General features: G+C 43.4%; 3 protein-coding genes across 4 annotated transcripts in view; all 3 read left to right on the top strand.

Annotated features, from left to right (window-relative positions):
* Positions 1-571: 571 nt before the first annotated feature.
* LOC147239707 (FERM domain-containing protein 6-like) lies at positions 572-4765 on the top strand. The gene is made up of 12 exons (XM_086195995.1): positions 572-670; positions 1070-1160; positions 1356-1435; positions 1595-1653; positions 1748-2189; positions 2580-2645; positions 2900-2968; positions 3102-3276; positions 3454-3621; positions 3808-3933; positions 4018-4040; positions 4132-4765. Exons 1-12 carry the CDS (start codon positions 599-601, stop codon positions 4171-4173), a joined length of 1413 nt encoding a protein of 470 aa, XP_086052121.1. The 5' UTR covers positions 572-598; the 3' UTR covers positions 4174-4765.
* Positions 4766-4925: 160 nt separating this feature from the next.
* Positions 4926-10662, top strand: ghdc (GH3 domain containing). The gene is made up of 11 exons (XM_086195994.1): positions 4926-5144; positions 5323-5613; positions 6422-6618; positions 6868-7062; positions 7287-7406; positions 7750-8047; positions 9105-9294; positions 9409-9480; positions 9561-9694; positions 9986-10074; positions 10259-10662. Exons 1-11 carry the CDS (start codon positions 5060-5062, stop codon positions 10478-10480), a joined length of 1893 nt encoding a protein of 630 aa, XP_086052120.1. The 5' UTR covers positions 4926-5059; the 3' UTR covers positions 10481-10662.
* Positions 10663-11071: 409 nt separating this feature from the next.
* LOC147239704 (voltage-gated delayed rectifier potassium channel KCNH4-like) overlaps positions 11072-15628 on the top strand; it is a 39976-nt gene continuing 35419 nt past the window's right edge. Inside the window, exons 1-2 of one of the 2 annotated variants that reach the window (XM_086195339.1) lie at positions 11072-11165; positions 14992-15547. In XM_086195339.1, coding sequence (XP_086051465.1) covers positions 15472-15547 — 76 coding nt within the window. In that variant the 5' untranslated portion in view covers positions 11072-11165; positions 14992-15471. Of the gene's footprint in view, positions 11166-14946; positions 15548-15628 lie in introns of those variants that run through there. The other variant, XM_086195340.1, reaches the window with a different exon arrangement.

Here is a 15628-nt window from a genome sequence, read left to right as displayed (position 1 = left end):
ATGTAAGAAACATGTCATTCTACAAACTTACGGAATCAAGCAAAGGCTCATTTGATCAGTAATCATGGTTCATCTTTTTTGCGTTGGCCTCCAGGTCGTGAACCAGCCACTCTGAATCGAAATCACTGGAAAAAAATACAATTCCTTTGATTCATTTTGACTACGTTTTAGATTGCATGTCAATATTTCCATCTTTCTTTTTTCCTTAATTTTTTTTTCTCTCCTTCAGTAGCTTCTACATCCTCATTGACACCAGATATCATTATTATTATTATTATTATTATTATTATTATTATTATTGCACCGGACCAATAAAACACACCCCTTTAAAAAGAATCTTACTGATATTTCGATTATATATCATTGAAAATTGTTTTCGTAGCTTCAGTGTGTTTGAGCGATAAGAAAATCAAAGCTTTTATTTACATGCACGTTTGTGCAGAAAACCTCAATGAGATAAATCTTCCTCCTGAATTCCTCCGCGCGGCGCACGGTTGGTCGTCGCATGTCAGGACGGGGAGGAGCTGACTTGTGTTTTTAGGCTGATTCCGGGACAGAATAATAAAAAAGACTGAGATCCAGCGAAGTCGCCGTGGTCATGAGGATGAAGCGAAAACGACACGTGTGTGTGCTTCTCTCCAACAAACAACATCTGGACTGCACCATGGGAGTGAGTATAGCTTTAAATGTCCTCTCTTAATCTCGTGTCAACATCTCATCAGCATCATGGATTATTAATGAGTGATAATGAGCATTTTTACACGATGGGGATGACACTTCCTGTTATTTACATACATACACATGTATAAAACTTGGGCTCAGCGTTGTGAAGGAGCTGCCAATCATCCCAGTTATCATTAAGGGGGGAAAAATTAGCTTTTTTTTTTTACTTACAGAACGACTCCATTTTTTAATGTTTGGAATATTCCACTCAGATTAGGATTAAAGAAAAACACCCTGCATACTAATCTTAACCACTTTCATTAGTATTTTTGTGTCTTTGATCTCAGTATGTAATATCCACTCATTTTCGTCTTGCGTGTGTGTGTGTGTGTGTGTGTTTCTTGAGGCGGGGGCCAGTGGTCGGGAGGTGTTGAACAGTGTGTTGGAGCAGCTCGGCATCAGCGAGCTCGGCGTCTTGGGTCTGGCTGTTCTCAGAGGTCAGTTAGAGCCTGTGTGGGAGTTCAACGGCGAGTGTTTTGAATTAATTTCCCGTGGAACGCTGCAGTTTCAGGGAGGAAGCAGATCCTGAGCAAACGAGAAGGTCATTCACTCATCAAACACTGAATGGATGTGACAAGACTTCATGTTTGTTCTATAAATTATTTTCACCTGTGCGTTCCTTCTTTCCTCAGATAATGAGTACCTCTTTCTTGATTTGGAGCAGCAGCTCAGTAAATACTTTGGCAGAAGATGGAGAAGAGGATCCTTGATGGTGAGTTTTATTATATTTTTGATTTAAGAGCTTTGATCTCTTTTTCTCAGATGATTCAGCATTACATTTATCATCTTGCAATTCAAGCGGATTCAATTTGAGTTTATTTCTTCTAAAATCGGCAACATTTTATATATATGTGTGTGTGTATAATTGCAGGTTCCATTCATCTTATTTCTGAGAGTGCAGTATTACGTTGAGAGTGGACAGCTAATACTGTAAGTCACAAACATGATTTTGTGCATAATAAATAATGTCAAGAACACGTCCTGATTATAGAAAAGTGTCTGATTTCTCGTTGACGTACTGCAGGAGCAGCAGAGTGCGGCAGCTCTACTACACCGAGCTGAGGCAGAAGGTGCTGCGTTCACAGAGCCGACACCAGGAAGCTCTCTTCTTCCAGCTGGCGGCTTCTGCACTCCAAGCTGAATCGGGAGATCTGGATCGGAGTGATGAAGAAGAGAGAGAACAAAGACATCACTTTCTTCCTGAAGATTACTTTCCCTCTTGGGTAGAAGAGAGTGGGAGTCAGATGCTCATATTGTCAGTTCTTATATATCATTTTATAAATGTAAAATCATGTGCTTGTGCTGCTAAGCTGTTAAAGCGACGTGGGAGGGAATTCTTGCTCCAGCACGGCCCTTCGTTACACGGTGAGCTGAGGGGCGCGTCACGCAACCGGGCCGTCCTGCAGTTCATCGGAGAGGCGAGCCGCCTGCAGGATGCTCCGGTCACCTTCTACAGGATGAGACAGGTCAGACCAGACACACCGCTCCGTTTTCAGAAGATGAGAAGAACTTCTCAATTTTAGGTTCTGGTGAAAGAAATTCCATCTCTACTGAGGACGCCGTCATGTTTAAAATGGATTTAGAAAATGGAATCCGAAAAGTCACTGGCCCATTTTAAACCAACTGAGGCTGTTTCAGAGTCATTCATGGCGTCTGTGACCTGACCCCTCCTCTGAGAATGCGCAGCCAGTTACATAAAACACATTATTGTGATTATTATCCATCATTCCTGCTTTTAAATCTGTACATTTTCTTGTTCTTGACTAAAGTTTGTCAGATGAATTACACATTTAAAATGCAACAACCAGATTCCCACATGGAAACTGGAGTTTGCCTGTTTGTCTTTCTATGTGCAGGAGAAAAAAGAAGTGAGATGTTCGATCCTTCTCGGCGTCACGTTGAGAGGAGTTCAAATTTATCAGGTGAGTCTCCTAAACCGATGCGCAACTCCATATTAAGTCAGGGTAAAAGTACATTTGAATGTGTTTTCTTTCATGTTAACCAGTGTCAAAGATCTTTATTGGTGAAAATTTAGCAAACAATGTTGCTTAAAATGTGATGCTGAAATCGGAAATAATAAGTAGTGAAACCCGTGAAAGTAACTGTTCCTCCTTTGAGTGAATGTTTTATATTTCAGTTTTCATATCACAAATGTGAACTATTGATTTCTCTAAAGGAAGTGGAAGGGAAGCAGTATCTGTTGTGTGATTTGTCCTGGACTGATGTGGACCGCTTCACCTTCCAGGTTGGACCGCAAACACGCGTGCACACACACACACACACACACACACACACACACACACACACACACACACACACACGCATTGTAACCGCCGCTCTCTCTCATGCTTGCTTTTGAACCGTCTGTTATGTTTCAGGGCAGCAGGTTTGAAATCCATGCCGTTGGCTCTCTGTGCCTCCCCAAGCTCCTGTATTACACTCCTTCATCCTTCCACTCCAAACACATCCTGAAGCACCTCAGTGACAGTCACAGGTTCCAGATCCGCACCAGAGAAGCACTCAGCAGCATCCAGGAGCTGGAGGGCATGTGGGGTCTGCAGCCTCTGGGCTTTATAGTGCACGTTCATGAGCAGATGTGTCACATTTTCATCCGCTCGTCTTTGGTCTTTTACGCTACATACATTTATTTGGTCAAAGCCAAATAAAAGGAAAAGTTTCCAAAAAAATATTTCCAGTTTCAAAAGTGGTTCTAATGTTCCGTCTCTGCAGCCAGTCGGGGTTACGAAGAGGCCTACGTCTGTGACACGGCACGTTTACGACAGAAACTCCACTGCAACAGCCTCTCATCCTCTGTGACTGAATTCAGTGTTGCCGTGGAAACAACCTCCGACTGGACAAAAGATGACGATGAGAAGGAAGGGGAAGGTTCCCTGATGGGTGCAGCTCTTGATGGTTGAACATTCAAAACTGAATATAATAAAAGCTTACAATTAAGACATGAAGAGAACAGTCAAATGTGTTGGTTTTGTGAAAACAGCCTCGCTACTGTGACACTGAAAATATTCAGTTAATTGTGAAAACACATGATTTATTTATGATTTATCGTAGTATCTTTGTGTTCAGGGTTTGAGCAGAGCGTGGATGAACCAGCGGAGGTTTTTGTCGACGGCCCAGCTGAGTTGTCCTGGCTGGTTCAGTCGCTCCAACATGCTGGTCGACCCTCAGGTTTACCTCTGTCCTGCTGGGCAGGTTAGTCCACAAAATCCTCATGACAAGTCTAAAATAAACTGCAACATTTGGATTATCAGCACTTGTGTTCTCTCTCACTAACAGCTGTTACCATGGAGATGACGCAGGTGAGAACCTGCTAATCGTTTTGATCATTTCCAGCTACACCAAAGCCAAAAAACAAACAAACAAACCCAGGTTGCTTTGATCTCTGTGCAGGTTTTGAGGAACAGAGCTGATGGGGAAGTGTCGGTGGATTAGCTGAGAACCAGAAGCAAGACGGGTTCATTTCCTGTTCCCACATCAGGATGAGACTCTCTGATACTACCGCCTTAATGCTCATTTTATTTTTTAGTAACCACACTGATCCTGACGATGACTGACATGGGAGCACCGTCCAAATAATATGATGTCTATTATTAGAATTATTATTAGAATTTTTTAATCTTATCCTTGGTGCTGTCATTGAATGTATATTGAGAGCATAATTATGGGTTTAACTAAACATGAAACTAATTAACATAAATGTTAACCAGTAAGAAAGTATGATATATATATATATGAAGAAAATGTGCTTATATATATATATATATAGGCACATTTTCTTCAGTAAGCTATTGCTTTGTTTGTTACTCCTTAGCAAGGGGAGAGAGGATGGAAGTTTAGATTTCTTCTGGTTGCAGTATGTGTGACGTCAAAGATAGTCAGCCAATCAACACAACGAGTTGTTGATATGTTCCCATACTGTGGGATATTTAAGAATTCGAAACTGGCGAGTTGTCTCATCCCGAAAACAGATTATTCGAACATTGGTAGGTGAGGACCAACTCTAAAACTGTGTGTCTTGAACGCAATATCGATTAAATATGATTTTAATTATTCATCATTATCACAACTTTCCGAATTTCTCCTCATTTGTGCCTGTGACTTCTTGTGAACGTACTAACAAGTCTGAATCTTAAAGTTCCTACAACTTGGTAGAAACTGAATGCAGCACATGACCCAAACACGGAAATAGTTAGAAACTTCAAGGGTGCTCCATCGTCACCCATCCATGTTTTTACCACTTAAATTCATTTTGGCCGATATTATTCATTCTTAAAAAACAAACGAACTTTTTTTTGGCTTTACATGACGTAACACCATAATGGCGTTTTCAATGTTTCGAGTGTTTTTACCGCTTACGTTTGCGGTTCTATCGGCTGCTGTCGCCATTATCGGACACACTCAAGGTAAGTGATTAATTCACTGATGAGACTCGGCGGGGAAGGTAAAGGAGCTGCTTCTCCGGTAGGCTAACGGTAGATGTCAGGAAGCAACAGCTAGGTATATAGTAATGTTGGTTAGCAGCGCCCCCTCCTGGCGTTTCCTCTGCTTATGCTTCTTGTGTAACCCCGGTTCCCCACGCAGCCATGCCGTCTGTTCTACCGATTGCCGTCGGTGTGTCCTCGCTGGTGGGAATGGCGTTAATCTGGAGGGACATAAATTCGAAAATGAAGGGTGAAAGTCGGACGTTCAGCAGCTTGCTCAGCCAGTATTTGGCCGTGAAAGCTGTGGGTTGGCTCGGCAGACTGCGGAGAAAGAAACTGGACCTGGACACCCGGAAAGTGACTGAGGTCCAGGAGGAGACCTTGCTGAAGCGCCTGAGGAAAAACCAACACACTTGTTATGGAAGACAGTACGACTTCAGCTCAATAAAAGGTAGGTGAAGTCTGACAGCGGTTCTGAAATGATGTTCCAGCATTCTGGATTCAGAATCCAGCCGAGACAAGACACACACCAAGTGTCCTCCAGGTAACTGTGATCTAACATTATGGAAGTCACGTCTCCCAAGAACAACCCTGTCAACATTTATGTCCATAGGCTTCAAAGCTCCAGCTTTTTCTTTGTTATTAGCTAATTATCAATTTCTTTAATAATATCCTCTGAATAATTAGCACTATGTTGCATATAAATGGTACCTTGAAGAAATAGATGGGGGATGTTTGATCATTTTTTTGCCAACCTAAGTGCCTTTTCTAACCCCGCTCCACAGAATTTGAAAAAACAACTATATTTTATATGATGTAATTTTGGCTAAAAATGACTCACTCAGATAAATAAACTAAATTAAAAGCAAGTAGCCCGTCACTGAGCTGAGTTTAAGGGCGAAACCTTGGTGTCCTTGGAAAGACACCTGAGGCGTACTCTGTTACCACAAGGTATAATTCCTCTAGTCATGACTTATATTATTCATGCAAAATTTACAGATGAAAAGTTTTTTTTTTTTTTTTTTTTTACAGTTCCATTTGTGTATCCGTGGATGTCGGGTATTGCACTGCATGATTATTAGTGTTATTTCACAGAACTCTTTGTGGCTAGTTGAAGCAGTATCGTTTAGGAAGATGAATGTAACTTGAAGATCAAGAAAAATCTGAAAGAAGCGATCGTGTTCTTCATTGCGTTGTTGAAACAAAGATTTCTGACTGAAATGGTGGATTATTGAAGATATTTTGGACTCATTTTTCAGACAGCGGTGCCTTTCGAGCGCGTCACCCCCTCACCACGTATGACCACTACCGTGAGCTCATCAGACGCGTCGCTGCAGGAGAGAAGAATGTGATCATCTCGGAGAGGCCGCTGATCCTGGCCATGACGTCTGGAACGTCAGGGCCCAGCGCCATGCTGCTCAGCACCAAGGACACCAACACTGAGTTCTTCCTGCAGGTGAATGGACTGATTCATAACTGTTTCAGGGTGTTTGGCTGGTTGAAGCCTTAAAAGTTGGAACATCTTAACCATAGATCCTGGAAATACGTGTGGCATTAATCAAGTTGGGTCTAACATGACGTAAAATGTTAAGAATAATGTTTCACTTGCACTCTAGATCAGCGCAACCAATTCTGCTGTATTTTTCGCGTGAAACAATGTTAACGTTGCAGTAATGATGTTTTTTATATGTGTGTGTTCTCCCAGGGTGTGGCCGTGTGTTTAGATGCCATGCGACAAGCGTTTCCCGCCACAGATTCTCTTCAGCGCACAACAAAGTTCTTCTACACGCCCACTTTTCGTCAGTCAGACGGCGGCATTCCCATCGGGCCCAATTCCTCCACGCCAGCCTCCTCCCGCCACATGCTCAACATCTATTCCACCCCAGCGCCTGCCTTCGAGGTACGGTAGTCCAGGACTATGCTCAGGCTTGGACTAGAAACCTACATCAGAAATAAGAAATCATCGACCTGTCAGGACATGAGGGTTTGGTTAAATCATGCATCATCAACCCTACCAGTTGGTTATGTTGGTTACTGTGTCACCTTCTTGTCATGGGTTGTACAGCACAAACCACAGAGGTTTTTTTTTTTTGGAAGACTTTAATGTGGAGTTTCTTCTTGCAGGTTCCCAGTGAGAAGGACACTCTCTACCTGCACCTCCTCTTTGCTCTGAAGGATTCCAGCATCGGAACGCTGGAGTCCAACTTTGCCTCCACGGTGTTCTACGCCCTCAGTGCCTTACAGGTGCAGCTCACACCTTTTTAAAGTTGCATGTCACGTGATGACACTTCCTGTTGTTCATCATGCTTTTCTAAAGAACCGTATGCGTTTAGGTGCGTTCAAATCAGTCAAAATATGCGAAATATTTATGATCATAAGCGAAGTGTTTCAGAAACTTCTGGCCAAAGAATGAATCCAACTTGGTTCCCTAAACTTTCTCATCCAAGATCATGTTGTTGATTTGTTAGTTTAATCAGAAATCTTATGTGGTGTCAGGCTCCCACTGACAGAAAAGCTGCAGTTATTATGCAGATGGAACTTTGGATTAGAGTAGTAATTTGTGTTTGATCTCCTCCGTGTCCCGTAGGAGCGCTGGCAGGAACTTGTGGAGGATATTGAAAGAGGGAAGGTCAGCAGCGCTCTGGCTCTGGAGCCCACAGTTAGGGCCAGATTGGAGGCTTTGATGAAGCCAGACCAGGAGAGGGCCGCTCAGCTCCGGGCCCACTTCCAGGAGGGCTTCCGGGGGATCGTCAAGCGTGTTTGGCCTCACCTGAACCTGGTGCTGGCGGTGGACTCGGGCTCCAATCAGATCTACGGGGAAATGTTGAGGGAGAACTACTGCCGAGGAATCCCGTTCTACTCACCCTTCTATGCTGCTACTGAGGGTGAACATGTCTGATTACTAAACCCTCGTTTAACCCTCTTACACGTAGTCAGCGAGCCCCTTTATCTTTATTTTCTGTCACAAAGCAGGTGTGACATAACATTTTAGGTGAGGTGAAGGTTTCTAAGAGGGATGCGCAATGTTGGGTTTGGACGAAATCTGATGTGCCGGTATTGTTATAGCTGATTTGGCTGAGACCTAATATTTACTGATGTCGTTTTTATCCGTATAAAAACAAGTTTTACTGGAAATTGAATTACTGAAAAACACATGGAGACATTGCGACATATGTTTTTATTTTTAATACATTTGTAAAAGCCCATAAACTCTATATTTAAGCAGTGTTTCCTTATCGTTAATGAAAAATGATGAGCAATAATGATGAGACTTGACCCAAACTTGGCTGACATACATAAATATCTGCAATCGGATTGACATCAGTTACTTCAAAACAAAAATAGGACCAATATCTGCTGCTCCAGACGATGTGCCGGTATTATCCTGCAACCCTAGTTTCAAACATTGCGGTTAAAAATGTTTCAAAAGTCATTTGTATGAGCAAAGTGTAGTTTTTCTCCTCCTCCTCCTGTTGAGATGATGCCAGCACGTCTCATCCACAGGCCCACAGACTTTAATCACTTAGAAAAAAGTGGACCTTTTCAAGCGAGGCAGGAGCTCAAGAGCTCGTTTCAGACACGAGACACTGCCCAAGGGCCAGGAAATCAGATTCATGTCTTGAAACTCTGCATGCAAAGCTACTTCAGCATCGTGCCTGATTTTAAAACAAAACGAAAAAAAGAGAGCTGGAAATTAGCATTTAGCAGGTCTGCCCTCTGCAGGACCTGACAGTAGATTCTTTGGCCCAGTGTGGCTTCAGCAGAACAGATGAAAGCATGGGAGACGATGTTCAATTCAATAAAGGCTTCAGATTATTAAGGCATTGATTATTTGTTATAGAAAAACTTTTTGTTCATTTTCATTCACCTAAAAATAAATGTTTATTTCTCTGCAAGTCATAAAGTGCTGAAGCTTTAACGGTGTATGTGGGGCCCCTGCAGGTCTCATCGGGGTGAACCTGTGGCCTCAGGAGTCAAACAGAAGATACCTGCTGTGCCCTCGTTCTATGTTCTGCGAGTTCCTGCCGGAGAACAGCCTGGACGAGGAGACGCCTCCGACCCTGCTGATGGAGGAGGTGGAGGAGGGACACAACTACGAGCTGGTCGTCACAAATGCTTCAGGGCTCTTCAGGTAGGGAGCCTTTCAGTGTGAGATGAGATGATAAAAAGGGGTCGGCAGGACAGAACCAAGGCGCCGCTTCTTCCCGTACGTCTACCTGCAGCTTGTTTAAATGCTGTGTTCCAGATATCGCATCGGAGACATCGTGAAAGTTGTCGGATTCCACAACCAGTGTCCTGTCGTAGAGTTTCAGTACAGGTGCAGTATGACACAGAGCTCCACCGGATCTCATCTCGTCACACTGTAACAAACCACCTCCTCCCCTCCTCTCCTACCAGACGCGGTCAGATGTTGAATGTTCGGGGGGAGAAAGTGTCGGAGGCGTTGTTCCTTGATGCTTTGAAGAAAGCTGTGGCTCAGTGGCCTGGAGCTCAGCTGGTGGATTACTGCTGTGCTGAAAGTGGGATCTTGGGTAAAAAAAGATGTTTACAACTCAAAGCAGAAGACAGTGTTGAAAGGAGGACGTATGTCCTGTGGTATTTACTGAGATATTTGACGCGGTATTACAGTAAACTTGTGTGAAGCTTTCCAGGCATTTAACCGCAAACACGTTCAAATAATACGGAAACTGGAGGTTTAAATAAAGTGTTTCCAAGTTTCAGTACCACTCTACCACTCTATTCGAACTGTAATCTGTGTGTATGACCTCTAATGACATGTTCAGTTTACACTAACATTATTCTCCCGTTTCCATGGCTTGCAGGAGATTCGACTGGAGGTTCCGATCCTCATTACCAGGTTTTTATAGAGCTAAAAGGTGTGAGAAACCTCACCGAGGAACAGCGGTACAAGGTGAGACCCTCCTAGAAAGATTCACCGGATACATGTTGGAAATGTATTGTAAATCTAATATTTTATCATCTATGCCATCTCTCTCTCTCTCTCTCTCTCTCTCCCTCTCTCTCTGTCTCTCTCTGTCTCTCTCTCTCTCTCTCTCTCTCTCTCTCTCTCTCTCTCTCTCTCTCTCTCCTTCCAGCTGGACATTTGTCTCCAGCAAGACTCTGCCGTCTACAAGTCTTTCCGTATCAAAGGCAGCATCGGACCAATGAGGGTGCAGCTGGTGGCAGACGGCGCCTTCAAGGAGCTCCGCAAGCAGATGATGACGTTTTCAAACACGTCACCCAACACGTTTAAAATGCACCGAGTGCTGCGCAGGAAAGAATACGCTGACTTCCTCCTGGCAAAAACTGTTTCCTGAAAGCCGCAGAGAAGAGGTCAAACCGTGTATGTGGACGGCGGTGAGGAAGGTCCCCAGATTTACATCAGTGTGCATTTATCAGCAAAAATAAAAATGTAGGAATTCTTAGACATTTACACCGTTTTTTTTGTCCTATTGTAACTATAATTTTATTAAAGTTCAACTATATTTTTTTTGTGTAACTTGAGGCTTCTGTCCTGCTTCCAAAATTTACTAACCTTCCTACATGTCATAAAATGTATTTCAAGATCGTCTGATGGGACCATGACCGCAATCATCGGTGGAAACGGTGCAACTGTCATTCATTCTTTGAGCTCTGACCACATAAACCCGCAGGTTCTAGAAGCAGGAAGATGAATAGTGAGCTCAAGGGGCGTCACGGTAAAACCAGAAGTCTTGTGACCACCATGTTTCTGTCCCTCTTTCATACTTTGAAATCTCAGTCATTTTCCCTGCTCGACTCATTTTCCTTCAGGGATTCACTGCTCAGAAAATACTGCAGTGAGCCTCAGAGTCGTGGTCCCTCCAAGTTCAGAGAACCCTCCAGGGCCTGGGATTCTTGCTGCAGAGGCCCCCAGTTCAGTGTTAGGACTGAATCAACCACTAGAGGGCACTAGTCAACAGCTTCCATTCTCGCCCCTCACTCCAGCTGGTTATTTCCCTACTTTGGCTTCCATATTATGAGGTAACCAGTGGATTATATGTCTGAATTTAAGGATTTGGAGCCTCCCGCTGGATTGGAGGGTCTTCTTAAACATATACAGTCTCAATCAGCTCAGTCTCACTACATTCATTCATATTTAAGATCAGATTTCTGGTTTTGCTCTTGTAAAGTTGCCCTCACTGATAATAGACTGAAGTCTTAGTCTGAGTTGACCCTCTTTGGAAGTCTGTTAGTCTCGTGTGCTGTTGCCAAAGCCTCCCCGCGCTCAAAGTGGGCTAATATATTTAGCACCGTCCTATTTCAGCAGAAAATGACATTGATGTTGCTCGGTCTGCATGCTAAAAGCTTCGTATGATGAGCGTGATGAGTCGAGAGTTTCTGCACAGTGGAGACGCAGGAGCGACGGCTGTCAGATTCTGATGTCGACGTCCATATTTTTCTTTATCGTCACAGAAGTTTCACGTCTTCTCTTTATATTTTATGCAAGTTATTATTGATCATCTCATGCAGCCTCTATATTTTCTGCAAGAGCTCAGGGGCTTAAAATCTAAACTAGTTTTTTTTTTTTTTTTTAACCAACTCCTCCATCATCTTTGGTTTCCGCCGCTTAAGATCCTTTGTTGCGATCAAAACGAGAAAGTGAAGCCATCGAGCTCTGCTTTGGTGTTTTAGGAGGAAAGACTTTTTTTTTTGTTGTTGTTCCTCATGTTTTAACTTCAGATAACCGCCCAATCCTCTCAACAGTGACAGGCTGAAACGTTTGATCTTCAAACATACACGGAATTGAAGAGCATAGACAATCCCTGCAATCACATGAATTTTTTTGTTCGTTTTGTTTTCTTCAGTGATATTTGTTAATCCAAGTCAGGGCAGCGAGATCTGAACGACTTAGTTAAACTTGGAATCGAAAGAGATGAATAATTTTGATAACAGCACCTGTGTGTGTGTGTGTGTGTGTGTGTGTGATTGATATGATTTGGTTACCACAGTATGCTAGCGTGTTTCCGCTGGTTTAAATCAATGCTTTTTCAACAAAACAAAACAACAAAGGTTTCAAACTTTCAACAGATTTCCTGACGGAGGTAGGGTGAAGCGGTGTGCATCCTCCTCTTGTCTGTCACCCTCTCGTGCCTGGAGGATTTACTCACACATAAACACACTCGGCTTATGAGCACACATCTGCTCCAGTCACAAGTTAATTCAATGTGAACAGCAGCTAAGATCTAAGAATGACAGGCCTGATTTCTCAATGGGGTTTACTGAGGGAGGGAGGATGGCTTTAATTGAGAGAGGAGATGTTGCATGTTGAGTGAATGATACCGGTACACACAGCTTATCTGTCTTTGCTGTCTGGATTTAGGTAGATTGTTTCCCTGCTGGGGTTTTTTTTCACCGAAGATAAACACGTGTCCTTTTTAAAAATAATAATAATAGTAATAATTCTGATATAAAACCATAAATCTTTTAACCGATAATCTTTTCAGTTTCAAATCCACTCGATTAATCACAAGAGTGAAGCGAATGATATTTATCTTTAAAAGACCCGAATCTACGCGGTCAATGTCAATTTGAGTGAGCTGAGAACTCTGGGAACTGTAGTTGGATGAATGATTCACCTGGGCCTCTGTGTGTCACTACCCAGTAGGTAGTGACCATGTTTAATGGATTAGCCTCTTTATTAGAGACAAGCGGAGACGGATGAACTACAAGAGGAACGGACAATGAGAGGCCATTAAAAATGGATGGCAGAGAAGAGCTGCCAGCACTTGAGCGGAATCAGAGAGGAGGAACAACACTCCAGCCGCTCTGAGACTCTCACTTTTTTTCCCTCCCTATTTAAATGCAGCTCAGCTGTTCTTTTCTGCCAAAAGGCTTCATTGTATATTTGAATCTCAACACAGCTTTAAAACATATTGTTCTAAACTTTGAATATTGTTCCTAAAACAAAAATAACAAGATTCCCAGCGATCATCTTAACTTCTCAATGAAAACGCCATTGTTATTTGTGGTTTTCTTGACCTGGGTGAACTCCAGGATGACTCCATGAACAGCCCAGCCGTCAATCAAGATCAGAAATGAACTTTTATTTTTGCCATAAAAGATTAAAAATCTAATTTCTGAATAGGCCCACACAGCTGCTGCTCAACTTTTCTAACATCGCAGCACCAAACCCCCCCCCCCCCCACTATAAACTTGCATGTTATCTCTCCGTCTTTGTAAAGCTGTAAGACTGATAAGATTTATTCATTCATCTTGTTTTTTTCCTTTCAAATAGAAATACTAGGTTGTGGTTGTGTCCCTGTCACCTTGACCTTTGACCACTGAAATCTCTTCTGCTCTTTCACGAGTCTCAGTGGACTTTTTCCACCAAATTTGAGGAAATCCCTCTGAGACGTTTCTGTAATATCGTATTAAAAATGGGACAAACGTGCGGTCGGACAGCCTGAAAACGTGACGTCTCCTGCTCATCAACGAGACGCGTACAGATATTCAAGTTTGAAGCTCAGGATGTTTATATCTTCTTAGGCGAGGCAACAAGACACCCCTAAACAATTCATCTGGACTGTCGTGTTAATTTGAAATTGGAGGCGTGGACCTGAAAGGTGTAGAAGACGCTTCAGGATGATGTATGGTTGTTCCTGGGTTTTTGTATACGCTCTGGTTAAATCTATACAACCTCAGCTCTGCCTTGTTGGGTTCGCCCTCAAGCCCCACATAAATCCCATAAATCACAATGACAAAAGAAAGAAACGGTGTGTATTTTAGTCAAACGTACTTTAAAACAAAGCCGGGGATGGATTAAAATAGAAAAACCACTCAGAATTACCTCTATACCTGTGTTCAGGTACCATGTGAAGTAACTTTCTCCATTTACTACGTTACCTGTGTCATTTACAATAGTTCATCATCAAATGAATCAACGTTAGGGGATTATCTTTCCAGGAAAATTCTTCCATCAAGAGATTAAGAGTGACAAACTACTTGAAAATGAATGTGATGTAATTTATGGAGGAACACGTTCTCTTCCACACTATCTGGAGGTACTTTCCTCCTCGGCTAAGCTGTGTTGTTTGCTTAGGTCAAAGTGAGTTTAGACACAACGTTACTTTAGTGTTTAGCATCAAGTCCTCATGAAAAACATCTCCAGGCTTATCCTTTTAATCCGCTCTTAGCTGCTTTTATCCCGGAGCCTTAATTCTCTCATGAGGATGTTGAAGGGGCTGGGAGGGCGGTGGCGGCGGCGGCGACCATCCAGAAAAGCTGGAGTGAAACCACTTTGAAACGTATACTCAAGGAATTGAATTTTAGAGCCATTTCCTTCAAATAATATAGGAGATACATATAAGAAAACCACATTGAGACATTTCTTTGTGCCTGACTCCTGTGAGAAAACAGCGATGAAGCACAAATCCCGCTGAAGACAATGGGATGCGCTGGCCAGCAAGCAGGTGATCCATCTTTCCTGATTTATAGACACGCAGACAAAAGCCATGTGCTGATAGTGGCACTATGGGGTGTAATGGTACTGTCAGCTGCTCCAAAAGCATCCTCCCTCCTTTTTTCCCCTTCCACCCCTCTCTCTCTCTCTCTCTCTCTCTCTCTCTCTCTCCCTCTCTCTATCTCCCTCCCTACCACAGATGGAAACAGGTCCCCACAGAGGATGCCAGCATCTCATTGGCTGCGCTATCACAAGAGTGAAGCAGGATGGTGGGGGGGTGGGGGGTGGGGGGGGGTGGCAGCGGGGAGGAGAGGAGTAAGCTACAGTGAGAGAGCTCCAGAAGATGCAACTCTAGCACGGCACCTGACAGAGCTGTGAAACACCTGCTCTTCTCTTTGTGTCTTGCAGAATCCTGGTCCTCTCATAGATGGGAAGCGCCGTGGACTTAAAGGAGAACTTCCTCCACGTTGCTGCTGAAATGAGCTCTTTGTCTGAAAGGCACAGACAGAGAACAGCTGGGCTGACAGACCTGAAGATCTTTGGAACTACGCGTCACCTGGACTTGATCCCTCCTTGTTGACTGAGCAGCTGCTGGTGACTGCTTCTCTTTATTTCTCTAATTGCTAATCAAAGCTAAAAGAAAAGAAAAAAAACGTCCTCAGAACCTCTGCATTGCTGGACTGAGTTTTTTTTATGGTTTCCTGGCAACATTATTGTCTTTATAAGAGACATCGCTTGGAGAAGGTGGATGCTTTTAAATGTGTGTCCTCGTAACCAGCAGTGGACTGTCGCCCCTGCACCTGCTGAGAGCCTGTGGACGCTACCTGCTGTGCCTCTGGAATGGTGTGACCTCCAGCTAGCTGTTGGCCGTCCCACAGCTGGGTCAAGATGCCGGTGATGAAGGGCCTCCTGGCCCCCCAGAACACCTTCCTGGACACCATCGCGACACGCTTCGATGGCACCCGTAAGCCGTTTTAATGGTCTTTCTAGTTTTTCCAACAACTTTCTCTTATTCTCTCAGAACAAGTACAAATTGCATCGAGTG

Source organism: Aulostomus chinensis, chromosome 23 (assembly GCF_037954235.1).
Source record: "Aulostomus chinensis isolate RoL2024-O1b breed Wild chromosome 23, RoL_Achi_v1.0, whole genome shotgun sequence".
Taxonomy (NCBI): Eukaryota; Metazoa; Chordata; class Actinopteri; order Syngnathiformes; family Aulostomidae; genus Aulostomus; species Aulostomus chinensis.
The sequence above is the reverse complement of the archived record's forward strand: the minus strand, read 5'-3'. Positions and strand labels throughout refer to the sequence as shown.